The sequence below is a fragment of the Carcharhinus amblyrhynchos genome, chromosome 13 (genome assembly GCF_965287045.1).
Source record: "Carcharhinus amblyrhynchos chromosome 13, sCarAmb.v2.hapA, whole genome shotgun sequence".
Classification (NCBI taxonomy): Eukaryota; Metazoa; Chordata; class Chondrichthyes; order Carcharhiniformes; family Carcharhinidae; genus Carcharhinus; species Carcharhinus amblyrhynchos.
In genome coordinates, this window is record NC_137336.1 from 11,609,226 (window position 1) to 11,632,747 (window position 23,522).

The 23,522-nt window shown below is 46.6% G+C and overlaps 1 protein-coding gene across 1 annotated transcript in view; it reads left to right on the top strand.

Annotated features, from left to right (window-relative positions):
- LOC145351448 (tyrosine-protein kinase ITK/TSK-like) overlaps nt 1-23,522 on the top strand; it is a 59,129-nt gene that overhangs the window by 17,487 nt on the left and 18,120 nt on the right. The window contains exons 3-11 of the mRNA XM_080201041.1: nt 2,916-2,997; nt 3,790-3,918; nt 8,770-8,807; nt 8,893-9,077; nt 10,823-10,888; nt 11,393-11,447; nt 13,926-14,005; nt 18,260-18,393; nt 20,530-20,604. Coding sequence (XP_080057167.1) covers nt 2,916-2,997; nt 3,790-3,918; nt 8,770-8,807; nt 8,893-9,077; nt 10,823-10,888; nt 11,393-11,447; nt 13,926-14,005; nt 18,260-18,393; nt 20,530-20,604 — 844 coding nt within the window. The remainder of the gene's footprint in view (nt 1-2,915; nt 2,998-3,789; nt 3,919-8,769; nt 8,808-8,892; nt 9,078-10,822; nt 10,889-11,392; nt 11,448-13,925; nt 14,006-18,259; nt 18,394-20,529; nt 20,605-23,522) is intronic.

The following is a 23,522-nucleotide window of genomic DNA, read 5'->3' on the forward strand; positions in this document are numbered from 1 at the left end:
CCAAAAGTGGCAGCTGTGTGCACCAGGTATAAGGTGCTTTGCAGGAACTCACCAAGGTTTCTTAGGCAGCACCTTCCAAACCCACAGCCACCAAGGACAAGGGCAGCCGATACCTGGGGACACCACGACCTGGAGGTTCCCCTCCAAACCACTCACCATCCTGACTTGGAAATATATCGGCCCTTCCTTCATTGTTGCTGGATCAGAATCCCAGAACTCCTTCTCCAACAACATGTAGGTATACCTACACCTCAAGGGTTGCAGCAGTTCAAGAAGGCAGCTCACCACCACCTTCTAAAGGGCAACGAGGGATGGGCAATAAATGGCCACATCCCATAAATGAATTTTAAAAAATTACTTCAGCCCCCCACCCCCATAATGAAGACTGGCATTTTATTTGCCTGCTTAAATACTTGTCCCTGCACACTAATATTTTGTGATTCATGTACAAAGACACCCATGTCCCTCTGTAGTGCAATGTTCCACAGCCTTTCTTCAATTACATAACATACTGTTTCTCTATTCTTCCTGCCAAAGTGGACAAAAACACATTTCCCACTCAATACTCCATCAATCAAATTTTTGCCCACTCACCTAAGCTACCTGTATCCCTTTGCAGACTCTTTGTATCCTTCTCACAACTTGTTTTCCTACCTATCTTTGTATCATCCACAAATTTGGCTACAATGTAATTGCCCCCTCAGTCCTTACCATCAATGTTGGGCTGTGTGAAGTTAAGGCCCCAGCACTGATCCCTGTGGCATTCCACCATTTGCCAACCTAAAAATTACTCATGTATCTCCTCTGTCAGTAACATCTGTTAGAGAAACATCTTAACCAGTGAGTGGGGAAAATGTGCAACTTTCTACACAGGGAGTGGTTGAGTTTATTGAGGGCATGCTTGCTAAACATGAGGGAGAAAGGATTTGAAGGACATGCTGATAGCATTCAATATAGAGGAATAGGAGACTTATCATAGAATCATGAAGGAGGCCATTCAGCCCATCAAGCCTGCAACAACAACTATCCCACCCTACCCCCATAACTCTACATATTTACGATGCTAATCTCCCCAAAACTAGGGCAATATAGCATGGCCAATCCACCTAACCTGCACATCTTTAGACTGTGGGAGGAAACCAGAGTACCCGGAGTAAACCCACGCAGAGATGGGGAAAATGTACAAACTCCACACAGACGGTGACCCAAGCCGGGAATTGAACCCAGGCGCTGTGAGGCAGCGGTGCTAACCACTGTGCCATCTTGAGCATAAATACTGGCACAGGACTAACTGGGCTGAATGACCTGATCGTGTGCGGTAAATGCTTTGCGATACTTTGCAAAGTAATGCATTGCATGTGCACGTACCTTGGCACTTCCTGAGGTTGTGAAAGGTTCTGCGTGAATGCTAGAATTTTCTGTCTGCTCGTGTATTTTGCAAATGTGGCCACAAAATTCTCCAGCAAGGAAACCAGAAAGAAGGCTGACGTTCGTGTATAAAAACTGTATCAGTTCTGACGATGGTTCTGCTTCCCACCTTGAACTGGTGCAGACTCATAAAGGTTCGCTAGCTCGCAAAATAATTACGGATAAGGAGAGACTATCTGACTCATTGTCACTTATCCACCTGTAGATTCTAACACTGGCCCTTTGAGACAATCGATTATTTCCTAAAGGAGTCAGACCTTCCTCTTCCAGCACTTCAGGCAGAAGCAGATTACTCACTGCATGTGAATGATTTCTTGATATCAACTCTGAAATTGTTAGTTACTCTATCCTGTGGCTGCACTGCCCAAGCCCAGATCTTTACCTGCAGCTTAACTTCAGAGACACCTTGAATAACATGATATTTCTTTGCGAGGTCACTTTATGAGTGGCACAGTGTTAGCACTGCCGCCTCATAGCACCAGGGACCCTAGGTTCGATTCTTGGCTTGGGTCACTGTCTGTGCAGAGTCTGCATGTATCTCCCTGTGTCTGCATGGGTTTCCTCTGGGTGCTCCAGTTTCTTCCTACAGTTCAAAGATGTGTGGGTTAGGTGGATTGGCCATGCTAAATTGCCCCTTAGTGCGCATGTTAGGGTGATTAGTGGAGTAAATATATGGGGTTGTGGAGATAGGGCCTGGGTAAGGTACTCTGTCAGAGAGTCAGGGCAGACTCAATGAACTGAATGGCCTCCTTCTGCACTGTAGGGTTCTATAAGCATGTCCTCATTATTTAACCCTTTAGATTCTAGTGAATCAGCAAAGCCCCACCTCCAAGGCCAGGCCTGTGGTGCCCAGAATTCAATGCGGTATGCGATATTTTCACTGTATACTGATGCACCTGACAATAATAAATCAAATCAAATCAGATGGGGTCTGACCAGGGTTCTGAAGCATCACTTTCTTACTTTTTGTATTTCAACCCCCTCATGTTAAAGACCAATATTCAATGCAGCTTTTTAAGTGATTTTTGTACCTGTTTTCTCACTGGTTTTTAATGATTTATGTATCCCTCCCCTCCTCCACAGTTCCCTATCCCTCACTGATAACAAAGTATGTGTACTGCTTAATCCCCTGTTTTAAATTCCATCTGCCGGTGTTCTGCTGGCTATATATTTATTGTGCAGTTTCTGACTTGCCTTGGGTGGACTTCCTCTCGAGTGGAAGGGACCACATTCAGTTCATAACCTTTTTATCTGCAAGATTGAGATGGAGTTGGAAGTGAGACATCAGAGGTCTGCTCTATGGTGCTGCCTACTGGCCAAAGCGCATAACTTCACCGTTACAGGCAACTGTTTACATCAGAAATTCTAATGTTAAAAGTGTGACCAAAATTGGTGACAGCAGGAAAAGGGTGTAAGTACAGGTTCATAATAATATATCTAAACTCCATGAGTAATACAAACACCTTTCTTAACTCCCTTTCTTCCAGGTTGTTCACGAGAATTATTTTCTGTATGTGTTTTCACCGAGTAAAGAGAGTCGACAGAAATGGGTGAGCGCTCTGAAAGAAGGTGAGCAGAAAAGACCCAGGGAAATATCGAAAAGACGCGGGATTCGTGAGCCTAGAAATAGACTGAGCTGATCATAGAACCATACAGCTGGGGAAAGAGGCCATTTGGCTCATCGTCTCTGTACTGGCTCTTTGAAAGAACCAAACAGCTGTCTCACTACCTGGTGTGGAGGGAAAAGAAGTTGATTGAGGGGATACAGAGAGATGGTGGGCGAGTAGGATTGAGGAATATAGTCTAAACTTTATTTATTGGTGTCACAAGTAGGCTCACACTAACACTGCAGTGAAGTTACTGTGAAAGCTCCCCAGTCGCCACACCCTGGAGGGAGAATTTAGCATGGAGAGAAGGTGGATGAACAGGGTTGAGGGATATGGAGAGAAGGTGGATGAGTAGGATTGAGGGGTATGGAGTGAAGATGGGTGGGTAGGATTGAGGGATATGGAGTGAAGATGGGTGGGTAGGATTGAGGGATATGGAGTGAAGGTGGGTGAATAGGATTGAGGGATATGGAGTGAAGGTAGGTGGGTAGGATTGAGGGGTATGGAGTGAAGATGGGTGAGTAGGAAAACTGAGATTGATTTTTGTCTGCTGGTGTTATGCAGCTAAGGTCGGTGAATGGAGCTAAGGTTGGGATCAGCCATGATCTGATTGAATGGCCCGACATGCTTGAGGGGCTGAATGGCCTCCTCCTAAATGTTATCCAGTGGAGTTACACGTTGAATTCAGTACACAGAGCCAGCCGTAATTGGTACAGTTTTAAATTTACACTTTCTGTGTTATTTTATCTTTCAGAAACGAAGAACAACGACATCCTGATCCCAAAATATCACCCAAACTTCTGGACTGAAGGCCACTGGCGCTGTTGTGCCCAGCTGGATAAGCTGGCTATGGGGTGCCTGTTATATGATCCGAACAGGGACTGTAAGTTGTATTTTTACTTCTGTCGTACACCACAGGGCAATGAATCATTAAGAGGCAGCGCTTCCTGCATTTACCGCAGGTTTAACTCGCTCCCTCACCCCTCGATACCTCGGTAAGCACAGCTCCAGGTTCAATCCTTGCTCAGCGCAGAATCCCAGCCAACATATGGGATACTCAACAAGCCTCACTTAGGGAGTGCAGCCAGTCTCAGCTTCTAAATAGGGACCAAGGGAAGAAATTCACTTGTAGGACTGTGTATAGAGATTAAATAGGGTGCCGCAGAGGGTCAGTGGTTAGTGTGGCTGCCTCACAGCCCCAGGGACCTGGGTTCACACTGCCTGCGTGGAGTTTGCACATTTTCCTCCTGTCTGCATGGGTTTCCTCTGGGTTCTCCTGTCTCCTCCTACAGTCCAAAGGTGTGCGGGTTAGGTTAGGTTAATTGGCCTCCCCTTAGTGAGGGGAGGTTAGCGGGATAAATATGTGGGGTTATGGGGATAGGGCCTGGGTAGGATTGTTGTTGATGCTAGCTTGATGGGCCGAATGGCCGCCTTCTGCACTGTAGGGATTCTATGATGCGGATGGGTAAGGTCTGTAATAGGATAGAGTGTACACGTTTCCTGTTACTTATGTAACATGCTACCCAGGGATATTTGATTACTGGATCATGGTGAACGAGAGGGAGCTAAAATTTAAATAACCTTTTTATTCATTTATGTGGTATGGGTGTCATTGACATGGCCAGCATTCATTGCCCACCCCATGCCCATGAGAAGGTGGTGGTGAGCTGTCTTCTTGAATCTTTGCAATCCATGTGGTGTAGGTACAACCACAGTGCCGTTAGGGGGGAAGTTTCAGGATTTTGACCCAGCGACAGTGAAGGTATGGGCGATATATTCCCAAGTCAGGATGGTGAGTGACTTGAAGGGGAATTTCCGGATGGTAGTGTTCTCCCAAGTGGTGAAGGTCATTGGTTTGGCAGGGAATCCTTATGTCATTGAGTGTCTTTAAGACAGAGATAGTTAGGTTCTTGATTAATAAGGGATCAGAGGCTATGGGGAAAAGGCAGGAGAATGGGGATGAGAAAAATGCTAAGAAGTCTCACAACACCAGGTTAAAGTCCAACAGGTTTATTTGGTAGCATAAGCCACTAGCTTTTGGAGCACTTGCTGTCCCTTCATCAGGTAAATGGGAGTTCTGTTCACAAATAGGCATATAAAGACACAAACTCAATTTACAAAATAATGGTTGGAATGTGAGTCTTTACAGATAATCAAGTCTTAAAGGTATAGACAATGTGAGTGGAGAAAGGGTTAAAGAGATGTGTATTGTCACCAGCCAGGACAGTTAGTGAGATTTTGCAAGCCCAGGCAAGTCATGGGGGGTTACAGATAGTGTGACATGAACCCAAGATCCCAGTTGAGGCTGTCCTCATGCATGCAGAACTTGGCTATCAGTCTCTGCTCAGCAACTCTGCGTTATTTTGTCTTGAAGAACGCTTACCCAAAGATCAGAGACCGAATGCCTGTGACCACTGAACTGTTCCCCAACAGGAAGAGAACACTCTTGCCTGGTGATTGTCAAGCAGTGTTCACTCATCCATTGTCGTAGGGTCTGCATGGTCTCCCCAATGTACCATGCCTCAGGACAACTTTCCTGCAGCGTATCAGGTAGACAACGTTGGCCGAGTTGCAAGTGTATGTACCTTGTACCTGATGGATGGTGTTCTCACATGAGATGATGGCATCTGTGTTGATGATCCAGCATGTCTTGCAGAGGTTGCTGTGGCAGGGTTGTGTGGTGTCGTGGTCACTGTTCTCCTGAAGGCTGGGTAGTTTGCTGTGGACAATGGCCTGTTTGAAGTTGTGCAGTTGTTTGAAAGCAAGAAGTGGGGGGGGGGTGGGGATGGCCTTGGGGAGATGTTCGTCTTCATCAATGATATGTTGAAGACTCCGGAGAAGATGTCGTAGTTTCTCTGCTCCGGGGAAGTACTGGATGGTGAAAGATACTCTGTCCGCTGTGTCCCATGTTTGTCTTCTGAGGGGGTCGGTGCTGTTTTTTGCTGTGGGGCGTCAGAACTGTCGATCGATGAGTCGAGTGCCATATCCTGTTCTTATGAGGACATCTTTCAGCGTCTGGAGGTGTCTGTTGCGATCCTCCTCATCTGAACAAATCCTGTATACGCAGAGGGCTTGTACATAGGGGATGGCTTCTTTAATGTGTTTAAGGTGGAAGCTGGAGAAGTGGGGCATCGTGAGGTTATCCGTGGGCTTGCGGTACAGTGAGGTGCTGAGATGACTGTCCTTGATGGAGATGCGTGTGTTCAAGAATGTAACTGATTCCAGAGAATAGTCCATGGTGAGTCTGATGGTGGGATGGAACTTGTTGATGTCGTCATATAGTTGTTTCAGTGATTGTTCACCATGAGTCCAAAGGAAGAAAATGTCATCGATGTATCTAGTGTATAGCATCGGTTGAAGATTCTGTGTGGTGAAGAGGTCTTGTTCGAATCTGTGCATGAAGATGTTGGCATATTGAAGTGTGAATTTGGTCCTCATGACTGTTCCATTTATCTGGATGAAGAACTGGTTGTTGAAGGTGAAGACATTGTGGTCCAGGATGAAGTGGATGAGTTGTAAAATTGCATCTGGAAACTGGCAGTTGTCGGCATTGAGTACTGAGGCAGTTGCAGAAATCCCATCGTCGTGGGGGATGCTGGTGTAGAGTGCCGAGATGTCCATTGTGACGAGGAGTTCTCCTGGTTGAACTGCTCCATGTGTGCTCCATTTCTGTAGGAAATCCGTAATGTTGTGATAAAAGCTGGAGGTTCTTTGTACAATGGGTTTCAGGATGCCTTCGATGTAGCCGGAGAGGTTCTTGTGCAGGGTCCTATTGCCTGATATGATGGGATGGCCAGGTGTGTTTGCCTTGTGTATCTTCGGGAGGCAGTAGAGATCTCCAGCGCGGGTAGTATATGGGATGAGAGCATGGAGGGTGCTCTGAAGACCCAGATCAAAGGCCTTGATCAGTCTGTTGAGTTGACGGTTGTGTTCTTTGGTCAAATTTGCGAGTAATTGTCTGTAGTGTTCCTCATTATTCAGTTGTCGGTACACTTCTTTGCAGTAGTCCGTTCTGTTCAGTATGACGATGGCTCCTCCTTCGTTTGATGACAAACATTTGTGAACAGAATTCCCACTTACCTGATGAAGGGCAGTGCTCCGAAAGCTAGTGGCTTGCGCTACCAAATAAACCTGTTGGATTTTAACCTGGTGTTGTGAGACTTCTTACTGTGTTTACCTCAGTCCAATGCCGGCATCTCCACATGATGAGAAAAAATCTCAGCCATCATTGAATGGCAGATGGGCCGAGTGGCCTAATCTTGCTCCTATGTCTTATGTTTTTAAATTAACTGGGTGCATGGAGTGCATGGTAGAGTGCGTGGAAGGCGTGGTAGCGTGGACTGTATTGAGTACTGAGCCAAGGGGCAATATCATACCAAAAAATAGCAGAGTATTGGTTCTGACACATAACCAGTGTGGGCGTGTTTTTGGATCGAATCTTATGCCTCAAGGCATTGGTGAGGTCGCACCTGGAGTAGTGTGCTTGGTTCTGGTCCCCTTACTTGAGGGAAGATGTAGTGGCATCAGAGGAAGTTCACTAGATTGATTCTAGAGATGAGGGGTTTGTTATATGAAGAGAGATTGAACAGTTTAGGCCTAAACTCTCTGGAATTGAGAAGAATGAGGGGAGGTCAAACTGAGGTATACAAGATGATAAAAAGTATGGATAAAGTAGATGTGGAGTGGATGCTTCCTCTTGTGTGGGGTATTCTAGGACGAGAGGTCATCATTTTTGGATAAGGGGTAGCAAATTTAAAGCAGGGTTGAGGAGGAACTACTTCTCCCAAAGGGTTGTGAATCTGTGGAATTCACTACCCCAACTCATGATGGCTGCTGGACAGTGAATAAATTTAAAGAGGAGTGAGACAGATTTTTAATTGGTAATGGGTTGAAAGGTTTTGGGGAGAGGGCAGGAAAATGGGCTGAGGAGGATATCAGCCATGAATGAATGGCAGAACGGACTCAATGGGCCAAATGGCCTAATTCTGCTCCTATATCTTATGCCTCATTGGTGATACTTTTTAAAAAAGTACCAGTTTATTTACTGGTCAGAAGTAAGGGTTACATTAACATTGCAATGAAGTTATTGTGAAATTTGCCTAGTCACCACACTCTGGCGCCTGTTCGGGTCAATGCATCTAACCAGCGCTTCTTTCAGACTGTGGGAGGAAATCGGAGCACCTGGAGGAAACCCAGACAGACACGGGGAGAATGTGCAAAGTCCAGTGATCCATGCCGGGAATCGAACCCAGGTGCCTGGCACTGTAAGGCAGCAGTGCTAACCACTGTGGGGCAGCAGTGCTAACCACTGTGCCACCGTGTCATCCGTATGCCCGCAAGTTTCACATTGCGGCGTGTTCTCTCTGATTCCCTTGCCCACAACAACATAACTGCTGTCAGCACTTGGGAACTCCATATAAATGGCTCCCTAGCTCTTGTTCCACAACGACTGCAGGGAATAGCAGCCAAGAAGCCAGCACCGTGCTCTTTGGAAGGGGATGGGCCCTCACCAGGCTGCTGGATAGAGTGGAGAGAGGAAGGACACACTCTACCTCCACTTCAGAGGATGACCTTCTAATAGGGTCACCATCCCCCTCCCCTCCCAGGATGCAGTGGCCCAAGGAGAACCTAAGTCATTAATTCTCAAGCACAGGAAAACCATTGTTTCTCCTTCACTAAGTGAAGATTGCCAAATATTCTAAGTGCCAAAAATTGTATTTTCTTTACTTTTCAGCTAAGAAACCTCTCCCCCCAACCCCGGAACTGAACAAGGTGAGTCTCTCACATATTCGACCTCTCGCAGATTATTCTCGGGTCTCTCCCAATTCACTGTGTAACTCTCACTTTGCAACCTCAGTGGAAACCTTTGCCACCGGAACCAGTGGAGCTGGAACCCGAGTTGGAGCCGGAGCCTGTGGTGGTGGTGGCTCTGTACGACTTCCACGGCCAGAGCGCGCAGGACCTGTCGCTGGTGAGGTGCGAGGAGTACGTCATCATCGAGAAGAGCGACGCAAACTGGTGGCACGCTCGTGACAAAAATGGGTACGGTCAATCTCTGCTCCCAGCCCACAGGGGCAAGGCTGGTGGTCTGACGGGGGGCATGGAGCAAGCCCCTCCCCACCTCATCCCCAGGTTAAAGAACAAAGAACAAAGAAAATTACAGCACAGGAACAGGCCCTTCGGCCCTCCGGGCCTGCACCGACCATGCTGCCCGTCTGAACTAAAACCCCCTACCCTTCCGGGGACCATTCCCCTCTATTCCCATCCTATTCCTGTATTTGTCAAGACGCCCCTTAAAAGTCACTATCGTATCTGCTTCCGCTACTGCTTAAAAATCTTAGCCATGACAGGAAAAGGCCTTGAATGGGCATTAATTACTGATGCAAAGGCCCCAGTTAGCTCACTGGGGGATTGGCCATCTGATAGCACCCCTGCCACTGATACAATTACAATGGAGGCACAAATGTGGGCGGATAGGACCCCAGCTGGGGCAACACCTTTCCCATCCAAAATGTCTTTTAAATGTTGTAATTGTAGCTGCCTCTACCACCCCCTCTGGCAGCTCATTCCACACAATCACAACCCTCTGTATGAGAAAGATCCCCCTCAGGCCCCTTTTAAATCTTTCCCCTCTGACCTTAAACCTATGCCACTCTAGTTTTAGACTTCCCTTCCCTGGGGGAAAAGACCTTGGTTATTCATATTATCAACCCCCTCATGATTTTATAAAACTCTGTAAGGCCACCCCTTCATCCTCCTACACTCCAGGGAAAAATGATCCCAGCTTATCCAGCCTCTCCTTATAAGTCAAACCTTCCAGTCCCAGAAACACCCTTATAAACTTAATGGCCCTTTGTCAGAACCTGGATGTAGAGATGGTTAAAGGGAAATTTACCAGAAAGGGGTGAGGAATGGGATGAGGAATGGGATAAGGAACGGGAAGAGGAATAGGGCGAGGAACGGGATGAGGAATGGGATGGGGAATGGGATGAGGAACAGGATGAGGAACAGGGCGAGGAATAGGACAAGGAACAGGGCGAGGAACAGGATGAGGAATGGGATGAGGAATGGGAAGAGGAACAGAGCAAGGATCGGGGCGAGAAACAGGGCAAGGAATAGGACGAGGGACAGGGCGAGGGAGGAGATGAGGAATGGGATGAGGAATGGGGCGAGGAACAGGACGAGGAACAGGATGAGGAATGGGACAAGGAATGGGATGAGGAACGGGATGAGGAAAGGGATGAGGAATGGGATGAGGAATGGGATGAGGACTCAAGAAATGGGCATTGCTCTCCTTAGAGCAGAGAGGATTATGATCAGATTTAATAGCCATGTCTAAAATCAAACACAGTAAGCACAGAGAAACTATTACATTAGCAGTGGCTAACCAGAGGACACAAATTTAACGTAACTGGCAGAGCAACCAGAGGAGAAATGGATCTAGTTGCCCTGTTGGAGCTGCTTATTAATGGTCGAGTTGCTAACCATCCATTGGCATCCATGTTAAATCCAGCTGTGAGGGGCAGAGGAGGAGAGAGGGAGAGATCTGGGCGAGGAAAAGGAGAGCGAAGGCAGAGAGGGAAAGGAGAAGGGGATGGTAGATGGGGAAGAGAAAGGGAGAGAGAGGGAAGGGAAATGAGCAAAGATAGAGGGAAGGGGAATGGTAGAGAGAGGGGGAGGAGAGGGAGTAGAGAGGATTGGATGGAGAGAGGGAGAGAAGTTAGAGACAGGAAGAGGGAGAGACTTATTCCTGTAATAACATGGCGTTTGTTTTGGACTCCATGCAGAATAACCGGGTATATTCCCAGCAGCTACGTGGTGGAAAAGAGTCCAGAGAATCTACAGGCTTATGAGTAAGAAGCTTCTATTTTCTGTTTTCTGATGATGGGAATTTTTGTATATTGACAGGACATGCACGAAAATCATTCTGGGAATCTATAACCTAAGGGGAAGCAGTGGCACTGTAATATCAACACTGGACTAGTAATCCAGAGACCCAGGGCAAGATCTGGGGACCCAGGTTCAAATCTCACCACAGCAGATGGTGAAATTTGAATTCTTACGATGACCATGAAACAATTGTCGATTGTCAGAAAAACCCACCTGGTTCACTAATGACCCTTCAGGGTCGGAAGTCTGCTGTCCTTACCTGGTCTACACGTGACTCCAGAGCCACAGCAATGTGGTTGACTCTCAAATGCCCTCTGAAATGAAGGGCAGTTAGGGATGGGCAATAAGTGCTGGGTCCAGCCAGCGATGGCAGGGTGGGAGTCAGAAAGGATTTCCCGGACTGGATGTGCGCTCCAGCTGGTTCTGTGTTTAGCCCGTGTGAAATATGTTCTTCCCTTCTCTTGCAGGTGGTACAATAAGAACATCAGCCGGAGCAAAGCGGAGCAGCTACTTCAGAAGGAGGTGAGGGGACTCAATACTCCGTCCACGGCTCCTCTGGCCAGCGTCTGCGAAGGGGAAGCTGTGGCTCGACACAGAGAGGGTGGTATAACTGTAGGGATCCCAATCTCTCCCTGGAATGGAGAGAAGGGGAGTTCTTCCTGAAGTGTGAGGCGAAGATGAGCATATTTTCTCTGTGTTTTGTTCACAGAAATTTGGAACATTTGTGGCACTGGAGGAGGCAATTTCCCCTGTGGTTCACATAACCTCCTCAAGGGCAATTAGGGGTGGGAATTAATGCCGGCATGGTCAGTACAGAAAGAGGCCATCTGGCCCATCAAGTCTGCACCAAGCACAATCCCACCCAGGCCCTACTCCTATATCGCTACATATTTACCCACTAATCTACGCAACTCAGGACACTAAGGGGCAATTTTAACATGGCCAATCAACCTAACCCGCACATCTTTGGACTGTGGGAGAAAACCGGAGCACCCGGAGGAGACCCACGCAGACTCAAGGAGAATGTGCAAACTCCACTCAGACAGTGACCCGAGCCAGGAATCGAACCCAGGACCCCGGAGTTGTGAAGCAGCAGTGCTAATCACCGTGCTACCGTGCCGCTATGGCACTGTATCATCACAGTAGATGCAGTGATGCAGGGATTTTGTTAATAACTCAGAGAACCATGAGTTCAAAACCACCTACCCTTGAGTGAGTGAAAAGAACACACAGAGGCTCAGACAAGCACGAGTCATTCATTAAAGGACATTGGTGACACTGATGGAATTTTCCCATCCCATCTGGCATGGGAATCGTGGCGGGTTGGGGAGGGTTGGTGGGGCGGAGGGGGGGTGCAGTGAAAAGGTCCGTTGACCTCGGGCAGGATTTTCCGGTTTTGGAGCGAGCACAACCGGAAAATCCCACCCCGGATCTTTTGTTTCAGTCCCAAAACATTATGGCCAATTGTACTGAGGAGCCCAGATTACAGATTTTTATTCCAGATTGTTTTTTAAGACCTGAATTCATGATTTTCAAACCGTTCTAGGTGGTTTTGAACTCATGGTTCTCTGAGTTATTAATAAAATCCCTACATCACTGCACTTACTGTGATGATACAGCACCATAGCGGCACGGTAGCAGAGTGGTTAGCACTGCTGCTTCACAGCTCCAGCAACCTGCGTTCGATTCCCGGCTTGGATCACTGTCTGTGCGGAGCTTGCGCATTCTCCTCGTGTCTGCGTGGTTTTCCTCTGGGTGCTCTGGTTTCCTCCCACAGTCTAAAGGTGTGCGGGTTAGTTGATTGGCCGTGCTAAAATTGCCCCTTAGTGCCCTGAGATGCGTAGTTTAGCGGGCAAATATATGGGGGTAGGGCCTGGCTGGGATTGTGGTCGGAGCTGATTCGATGGGCCGAATGGTCTCTTTCTGTACTGTAGGGTTTCTATGATGATTCGAACCCATGCCAGCTCTTGGAAATCCAATGAGTGCCAGTTTTTCTCCTTAGCCTGCTTCTTCCTCTCACCGCTCAGTCTAGTGGTGTTTCCCAATCCCCACCAGCGCATGCTACCCCTGCAATGTAAATGGTTGGAGTGACTTTATAAGCTGCACCCTCTGAGCCCTTGTTAGCGCACGTCAGAAACTCGAGGCTGGCAAAAAATGTGGGGGCACATCCACTTGCGAACTTGCTGTGAGCAGAACTCTGGTGTTTAGGGCTGAATGTGGTCAAGGATTGAAAGAGCGAGCAGGCAACTCAATTCAGATACAAACATCCTGTGTGGTTTTGTCAATCAGAGGTTGATTCAAATTTTTTACTTGGCCCCGGTCGAGTATTTGAAAAGCGTGCCTCGTCCATTAGTTGTAGGATAAAGGGGTAGCAAATTCACAACAGAGCCGGGGGAGAAACTGCTTCTCCCGAAGGGCTGTGAATCTGTGAAATTCGCTACCCGAAAGAATGGTGGAGGCTGGAACGGTAAGTTTCAGGAGGAGTTCGAGAGATTTTTTGTTGGGAAAATGCTGGAAAATCTCAGCAGGTCTGGCAGAATCTGCGAGGAGAGAGAAGGCGCCTTGAGTCCGCATGGCCCTTTGTCAAAGCTTTTCAAAGTGTCATCTGGACCCGAAAAGTCAGCTCTTGTCTCTCATTACAGATGCTGCCAGACCTGCCGAGATTTTCCAGCATTTTTTCTTTTGGTTTTAGATTCCAGCGTCAGTTGCAATTTGCTTTAATCCAGATTTTTAATTGGTAATGGGTTGAAGGGTTATGGGGAGATGGCAGGAAAATGGGGATGAGGAGCGTATCAACCAAGATCGAATGGTGGAGCGGACTCGATGGGCCGAATGGCCTAATTCTGCTCCTACATCTTATGAATTTATGCCTCGATGTATAAATCGAGCAGCTTTATCTTAAAGTGATGGAAAGATCAGGATTAGTCTGGATAGTCTATCAGTCTCTGTCCTTTGGTTGTGTGATGCTGTGATTCTGATCATTATTCATCCTCGTTCCAGGGTAAACAAGGAGCTTTTATGGTGAGGGATTCCAGGCAGGCTGGGATGTACACGGTCTCGGTGTTCAGTAAAGCTACCAGGTGAGGGGGTTCGAACCCATTGCGCCAGTCTTACATTCCTGCATAATTTCTGTAACACCTGACCCAGACAGAGAGAGGGGGTGGTCGTGGGGTTGTGTGTGAGGTTACTTCAAAAGTAAACACTACTCGGGGAGATAAAACTGAATAAAAATAACACAAAGCAATATTTCTAACATTTCCCCCAAATCCCCAAGGCATTATCCACTCCTCAGAGAACATCACAAAAACAGATCATTTACTCATTATCTCAGTACAACGCAGGGATCCGCCAAAGCTCGAACCCGAGATAGGTTTGCCACATTACAATACTGACTACACTAACACGTAATTCGGTAATGGGCAAACAATTGGAAATATACAAAGGTGGGCAAGGTGCCGTAAAAAGTACAAGCTCATTCCTTGTATCATCAGGATACAGCTAATCCTCCCTCATATTAAAACATACTGCGCTGGATACAGTGAACCCTCCCTCACATTAAAACATTCTGCACTGGATACAGTGAATCCTCCCTCACATTAAAACATGCTGCACTGGATACAGTGAACCCTCCCTCACATTAAAACATACTGCGCTGGATACAGTGAACCCTCCCTCACATTAAAACATTCTGCACTGGATACAGTGAATCCTCCCTCACATTAAAACATTCTGCACTGGATACAGTGAACCCTCCCTCATATTAAAACATGCTGCACTGGATACAGTGAAACCTCCTTCATATTAAAACATACCACACTGGATACAGTGAATCCTCCCTCACATTAAAACATGCTGCACTGGATACAGTGAACCCTCCCTCACATTAAAACATGCTGCACTGGATACAGTGAAACCTCCTTCATATTAAAACATACCACACTGGATACAGCGAACCCTCCCTCACATTAAAACATACCACACTGGATACAGTGAACTCCCCCTCAGATTAAAACATACTGCCCTGGATACTGTGAACCCTCCCTCACATTAAAACATACTACACTGGATACAGTGAACCCTCCCTTACATTAAAACCATACTGCACTGGATACAGTGAGCCCTCCTTCAGATTGAAACATACCACACTGGATACAGTGAACCCTCCCTCACATTAATGTATACTGCACCGAATACAGTGAACCCTCCCTCACATTAAACCATACTGCACTGGATACAGTGAGCCCTCCTTCACTCTCCCCCACATTAAAACATACTGCACTGGATACAGTGCGCTCTCCTTCACATTAAACCACACTGCACTGGATACAGTGAGCCCTCCCCCACATTAAAACATACCACACTGGATACAGCAAACTCTCCCCCCACATTAAAACATACTGCACTGGATACAGTGAGCCCTCCTTCAGATTAAAACACACCGCCCTGGATACAGTGAAACCTCCCTCACATTAAAACATACCACACTGGATACAGCTAACCCTCTCTCACACTCCAACACAGTGCACTGGTTACAGTGAACCTTCTCTCACACTCTCAACACTCTAAACTCAATGTAGCTCACCCTATTTCACAACCCGAGAAGGCAAAGTGAAGTGAAAATATTCAGGAGAATTACCCACCAGACTATCAACTTTTCTGCTGAGCAAGGGGAGAAATGGTTATGGGCAGGCTTGATAAGGTTGTGAATGAAGCCCAGTCCATCACGCAAACCAGCCTCCCATCCATTGACACTGTCCACACTTCCCGCTGCCTCAGAAAAGCAGCCAGCATCATTAAGGACCCCGCGCACCCTGACATTCTCTCTTCCACCTTCTACTGTTGGGAAAAAGATACAAAAATCTGAGGTCATGTACCAACTGGCTCAAGAACACCTTCTTCTCTGCTGCCATCAGACTTTTGAATGGACCTATCCCATATTAAGTTAATCTTTCTCTACACCCTAGCTATAACTATAACACTACATTCTGCACTCCCTTCCTTCTCAAAGAATGGTATGCTTTGTCTGTGTGGCGCACAACAAAAAATACTTTTCACTGTATCCCAATACATGTGTCAAGAATAAATCAAACCAAATCAAAAATATGTCCATGATGGCATCTTGTTCCTTGACTGCAGGTTGAGTTATGGCCTGATGGGATATGACTCTAGCCATATCTGAAGGAGAGGTGATGGCCTAGTAGTATTACTGCTAAACTATTAATCCAGAAACTCAGCTAATGTTCTGGGGAACCGGGTTCGAATCCCCCCATGGCAGATGGTGGAATTTGAATTCAGTAAAAAATATGGAAAGGGTCCAGAGGAGGTTCACAAGAATGATCCCTGGAATGAAGAGCTTGTCGTATGAGGAACGGTTGAGGACTCTGGGTCTGTACTCATTGGAGTTTAGAAGGATGAGGCGGCGGGGGGGGGGTTGGATCTTATTGAAACTTACAGGATACTGTGAGGCCTGGATAGAGTGGATGTGAAGAAGGTGTTTCCATGAGTAGGACAAACTAGAACCAGAGGGCACAACCTCAGGCTAAAACAGAGATGAGGAGGAATTCCTTCAGCCAGAGAGTGGTGAATCTGTGGAACTCTTGGCCGCAGAAGGCTGTGGAGGTCAGGTCATTTTAAGATAGAGATAGATAGAGTCTTGTTTAATAAGGGGGTCAGTGGTTATGGGGAAAAGGCAGGAGAATGGGATGAGAAAAAAATCAGCCATGATTGAATGGCAAAGCAGACTCGATGGGCCAAGTGGCCTAATTCTGCTTCTGTGCCTTATGGTTTTATGTCTGGAATTAAGAATCTACTGATGACCATGTCGATTGTTAGAAAAACCCACCTGACTCACTAATGTCCTTTAGGAGAGGAATTCTGTCATCCTGACCCAGTCTGGCCCACATGTAACTCCAGAGCCACAGCAATGTGGTTGACTCTCAACATCCCTCCATGGGCAACTAGGGATGGGCGATAAATGCTGACCCAGCCAGTGACACCCACGTCCCATGAATCAATAAAAAAACGTGACCACACTGGACACTTTATCAGCTCCAACACAGCCAAGGCACAGAAGCCTCTCGGAGTCTGATTGCCAGTTTATTGTTCTGCAAATGAAATGTGAACAGGGTGTGCGATATTTCCACCTGAATTGCCTGATGTGTGTTAGGTGCAGCAAAGGCTGCACGGATCTAACACATAAAGGGAGCCGTCGACCACATCCTTTTGAGCTAAGCTCTCCGACGCATGCCACCGAATGTGCGAAAATTAATCAGGTTATATTCTGAGAAATAAGATTTAAAAATTAATCTAAAATTCAGAATCAGCATCTGTGTTGCTCAGTCCTGCTGCCCTGCGTTCTGTTAACAGCCCACCTCCATTGCAGTCCAGCCCAATCCAATTCTCCTGGTGGTACAGACAGTGAGTTGGGATAATTTGGTTCTCTCTTCCCCCAACCCCACACTCTCCACCCCCAAGTCCATATTTTGTGCTGATCTAGAAAACCGTCCTTATTTTTATTGTAAAATTGTGGCCTACTTTGATGAGATCATAGATTCAGATAGGTTGCCGATCCGTGTGTTCCACAATCCCCTCGCACACATTCCTCCAATCTTAGTGTCTTTAATTTTATCATTCGCTGACTGGGGCAGACGGTGAGTGAGAAAGAGAGAGAGAGATATAAAGTGAGACAGATTGAGCGTAAAAGAGTTAGAGAACTGAAGGAGAGACAGTGAAAGCAAGAGAGAGAGACAGAGAGAGAGAGAGAGACACACACACACACGCACACAGACGGTGAGATAGTGAGGGTAACAGGGTGAGAGAGAGCAGAGAGTGAGAGAACAAAGAGAAATGGAGGGATGAACAGAGTGAGAGATGGAGAGTGGCAAAAACAGATGAAGAGTGACAGAGAGAAACAGACAGACAGACAAAGAAAGGGAGTGAGACAGCGAGATGGAGAGATGGAGAGATGGTGAGAGTGCGGGAGTGGGGGCGGGTATAAATGAATGGGTGCGAATATGGCCAAGAACACACACGTGGCCTCAGATCAAAAGCGAAAGGGCTCCCTCAGTTTCTCTGACATCTCTGGGCCAGCTTGCTTTCTTTAACAGTTGGTTTGGTAAATCTCAAGTTTATTTCTCACACCAGTTTCTTCTGTTGAGAAAGATTTAAAACAGATTGCAGGGGGTGGGGGGGGTGGGGGAGAGTTGGGAGGTGGCGGTGGATGCCTTCCATGACACTATAACTGTGACTACGCCTCATTGGTTGTGAAGCACTTTGAGCTGCCTGAGGGTGTGAAATGTGTTCTACAAATGAAAGCTCTCTGTTTCTCCTCACAGCGAGAGCAATGCCGGGGTCAAACATTACCACATCAAGGAAATTGACGACACTCTCAAACGTTACTATCTGGCAGAGAAACATATCTTTGATTCCATTCCAGAGCTGATCACCTATCACCAGCACAACGCAGCAGGTAAAAGGGACATTCATGGTTACGCGAGGGACTCCATGTCCTGAATTTTATGATACTCCACCAGTCAGTTTTTGCCAGGGTTGAAGGTGGTTGTTGGGAATTGGGGGGGGGAGGAGGAGGAGTTGGTGGGTGGGAGTGGGGGGTGAGCATTAAATAGCGCAGATGGCCCAGGGGTGCTTCCCGCTAGGTTCTTGCCCACCCTGACCTCACAGTGACTTTATCCTGGGAAAGAAAAGACCTCGGACCTTTCCCATCCTTGCTCCAAGTGAGGCCCTCAGTTATTGACCCCTTCTTGACCAATCAAAGTCAAGTTTAAAGCAGGTGGGAGGATTCCCCAGATGTGGGGACAGCCGATAAATGATGGGGTTTAGACCTCAGCTGAGAATGTGGAGGCTCTTCTATCAGAAGCCCCTCCTAATGTTGTGATCTCCCCACAACCCCCTTTCCACGGTGGTCTGGTGGCCACTGGACCTCTCTCCCCACCCTGGCCTCTTCTCCAATATCCCATCCCCCTGCCCTGTCCACCCACCATCCCCCCATCCCTGCCAACTCCCGCCAGGTCTTCCCTACTCTTCCAACCTTGAGGTCCCAAAAACCCATCCTTTGGTGCACTCCTGGTAATTTAGGCTGTGTCATAGAACATAGAACATTACAGTGCAGAACAGGCCCTTCGGCCCACGATGTTGCGCCGACCAATTAAGAAAAAAGTACTGCCCCTCTAACCTAAACCAATCCCTTTCCATCCATAAACCTATCCACGGACCTCTTAAACGCCCCCAAACTAGGCACATCTACAACTGCAGCAGGCAGGGCATTCCAATCCCTCACCACCCTCTGGGTAAAGAACCTACCTCTGACATCCGTCCTATAACTACCACCCCTTAATTTAAAGCTATGTCCCCTCGTGCTAGCTTTCTCCATCCGAGGAAAAAGGCTATCACTGTCCACCCTATCTAAACCTCTAATGAACTTCCACATCTGTTCACTATAGTTTCCGTGACCACAGAGACCAAAGAGTTGCTCAGATCTCACAGTATTTCCTGCTGAGTGAGGGGTGAAGATTGCCCCTGTAGACAGTGGATGCTGATTGGAGGGTGAGATGGCTGCGGGCTGGGGAAAATTTGCCGGAAAGTGTTTCCCGGTGATTTTCAGATGGCAGAACGAGAAACGCCACCATCTGAAATATCTCGGTGAAATGGGCAGGGTTAACCGTGTGTGAGTCTAGCCCATACAGCACAGCTCAGATCTGGGCTGGCTGTCTTCGCCCACTCTCTCATGCCATTTTCCAATGGATTCATCATTTCTTTCCTTGTCAAATATCACTCCAATTCCCTTTTGAAAATGATTATTCAGTCTCATTAAATTAGAAAGCGTGCAGAAAAGATTTACTCGGATGCTACTAGGACTTGACGGTTTGAGTTATAAGAAAAGGCTGGGACTTTCTTTTCTGGAGCATCAGAGACTTAGGGATGATCTTATAGAGGTCTATAAAATAATGAGGGGCACAGATCAGCTAGATAGTCAACATCTTTTCCCAAAAGTAGAGGAGTTTAAAACTAGAGGACATAGATTTAAGGTGAGAGGGGAAAGATACAAAAGGGTCCAGAGGGGCAATATTTTTACACAGGGGGTGGCGAGTGTCTGGAACAAGCTGCCAGAGGTAGTAGTAGAGGTGGGTACAATTTTGTCTTTTAAAAAGTGTTTAGACAGTTACATGGGTAAGATGGGTATCGAGGGATATGGGCCAAATGCAGGCAATTGGGATTATTTTAATGGTTAAAAAAAGGACAGCATGGACAAGTTGGGCCGAAGGGCCTGTTTGGATGCTGTAAACTCTATGACTCAATCATTCTATGACTCATTCAGTTGCCCTTTCATGCCCTGATTCCAGATCGCAGACAGCAAATAACTTAGCTAAAAGTTCACTCAGTAAACAGGTCCAAATACTTCAGATGGTTAAGACTGCTTTCCCAACTCGAAGAAGGTGTGACCTCCAAAGTGGAGACTTGTATAATATATGGACATTAGCAGTTCCTTTTCCCTCAGTGATATTGTGTTCTAATAGGACTGCCCTTGTGTTATGTGTGGAGATGAACCCTTGGATTTGCCAATTAATTGGATTCTTGCCTTTATCAGGTCTGGTTACCCGGCTGAGATACCCAGTGTCTTCGTGGCGAGAAACAGCTCCCTCAACAGCTGGATTCAGTTACGGTAAGAGTACTTGTTTTCACAAAGCAGAGACCGAGGAAGAGTGGGGGAGAGGGTTAGGGAAGGAGTTCCAGAGCTTAGGACCCAGGCAGCCATCTGAGGATACAGGGTAGACCATTTAGGACGGAGGTGAGGACACATTTCTTCACCCGAAGGGTGGTGAGTCTGCGGGATTCATTACCACAGGAAGTAGTTGATGCCAAAACATTAAATATACTCAAGAGGTAGCTGGATGTAGAACTTGGGGTGAATGGGATCAAAGGTTATGGAGAGAAAGCAGGATTAGCTATTGAGTTGGATGATCAGCCATGATCGTAATGAATGACGGAGCAGGCTTGAAGGGTCAAATGGCCTCTTCCTGCTCCTATCTTCCTATGTCTCTATGTTTCTATTTGTCTATGACGGCTTGGCTGCCAATGATGGAATGCCTTAAGTTGGGGTTGTTCCATGTAGTATAAAGGTCTGGCACATATAGGGTTAATGTAAGATGGAGTACAGTACCACCCGCTAAGTGATGTAAGATCTTTAAGATCTTTAACCTTTCTTTACACAAACCTGAGGTCCCTATCTGCTTCAAGAAGACGACCATCATCCTGGTACCAAAGAAAAGCACGGCAGCGTGCTTTAATGACTGTTGTCCAGTGGCTCTGACGTCCATCATTATGAAGTGCTTTGAAAGGTTAGTCATGGCACAAATTAATTCCTGCCTCCCAGACTGCCTGGGTCCACTACACTTCATCTGTCACCGCCACAGGTCCATACAGACACCATCTCCTTAGCCCTGCACTCAACCCTGTAACACCTAGAAAGGAGTCAATGTCAGACTCCTATTTATTGACTACAGCTCAGCCTTCAACACCATCTCTGTAGCTTGGATCTTGGATCCTCCCTCTGCAACTGGATCCTGAACTTCCTAACTCACAGACCACAATCAGTGAGGACAGACAACAACACCTTCTCCATGATCATCCTCAACACCAGTGCTCCATTAAGTTGTGTTTTCAGCCCCCTACTATACTCCTTGTACACCTCTGACTGTGCGGCCAAGTTCCCCTCCAACTCAATTTTCAAGTTTGCAGATGACACCACCATAGTAGGTCAGATCTCAAACAATGACGAGACAGAGTACAAGAAAGAAATAGAGAATTTGAACTGATGCGATGACAAATAACCTCTCCCTCAATGTGAACAACATGAAGAAGATGGTCATTGACTTCAGGAAGAATGGTAGGACATGCCCCTGTCTACACCGATGAAGATGAAGTGTGGCCCCACACACCCCAGACATTCCCTCTTCTATCATCTTCTGTGGGGAAAAGATACAGAAGTCTGAGGCCATGTACCAACAGGCTCAAGAACAACTTCTTCCCTGCTACTATCAGACTTTTGAATGGACTTACCTCGCATTAAGCTGATCTTTCTCTTCACCCTCACTATGACTGTAACACTACATTCTGCACTTTCTCATTTCCTTCTCTATGAATGGTATGCTTTCTCTGTAGAGCGAGCAAGAAGCAATACTTTTCACTGTATCCCAATATATGTGACAACAATAAATCAATTCAAATCAAGTAGGCACATGATCCAAGGTTGGTGTTGAGCAGAGATGTGTATCAACCTAAGCATGTAGACAGCATCCAGCTTATATCCTTTACTATAGCTTTAGTAGCTAATAGAAACTAACAGGTAACTCTGTGCCTTCTTTTAACCACACTGATCTATAACAAACACTCAGCAAAGTGGTAAAAAGCCAGAACCTCAGTAAAATGTTGGAAGATTGAGAAAATCGGACCCTATGTGTGGAGTTCACGCATAGATAGATTTCTGATCAATAAGGGAATTAAGGGTTATGGGGAGAGGGCGGGAAAGTGGAACTGAACCACTTTCAGATCAGCCATGATCTATTGAATGGCGGGGCAGGCTTGAAGGGCTAGATGGCCTACTCCTGCTCCTATTTCTTATGTTCTTATATTCTCCCTGTGGGTTTCCTTTGGGTGCTCTGGTTTCGTCCCACAGTCCGAAAGACGTGCAGGTTAGATGCTTTAGCCGTACTAAATTCTCCCTCAGTGTACCCGACCAGGGACCGGAGGGTGGCGACTGGGGGATTTTCACAGTAACTTCGTTGCAGCGTTAATGTAAGCCTACTTGTGACACTAATAAATAAACTTTAAATTTAAACCTAAAAAAAACTCCAGAAGAAGTTTAAGAAAAAACCGAAGACAGAGTAAGAGAAATGGAGTTCAAAAGCTTAGCTGAGCAAATCGTTGGCCAAAACTATTACCTTTGAAGATTATGCAGATAATAAGTTCAAAAAGAAATTTCCCTGTCAGCAGAAATTGGGGAAGAAGAGCAGAAAGAGAAAGAAACCATTGCTGTACTGACATTCTTACAAGACCAGCAGCATTTAAAACTATTCCTGCAAAATATATTAAATGACCGTGGATCGCAATTCTACACTTCCAAGGCAATTCCAAGGTTCAGACCAATCACAAAATTGGAGCGTTGGAGGAAAACAGTCATAGCATCACAGCAACACTTCAGGTTTAAATAAAAGTTCAGAAGAAGAGTAGATCAACATGCTGCTTTATTTGATAGACCCGATTGCAGACAACGTCATTGTAAGAAAGGAAATTGATGAATCATCTGCAAAGTTCAAAGAGGTTATAAAATCATTTGACATTTATTTCAATCTAAGAAGCAATAAAATTCTCTGAATTTCAATGAATGAGTCCAATTGGCAGGACGACCAGTTGATAGAATCAGAGAAAGAATCATAGAAATCCTGCAGTGCAGAAGGAGGCCATTTGGACTCTGTACCGAGAACAATCCCACCCGGCGCTATCCCCGACACCCCATATACTTCCCCTGCTAACCCCTCTAACATCCACATCCCAGTTCACTAAGGGGCAATTTACTGTTGC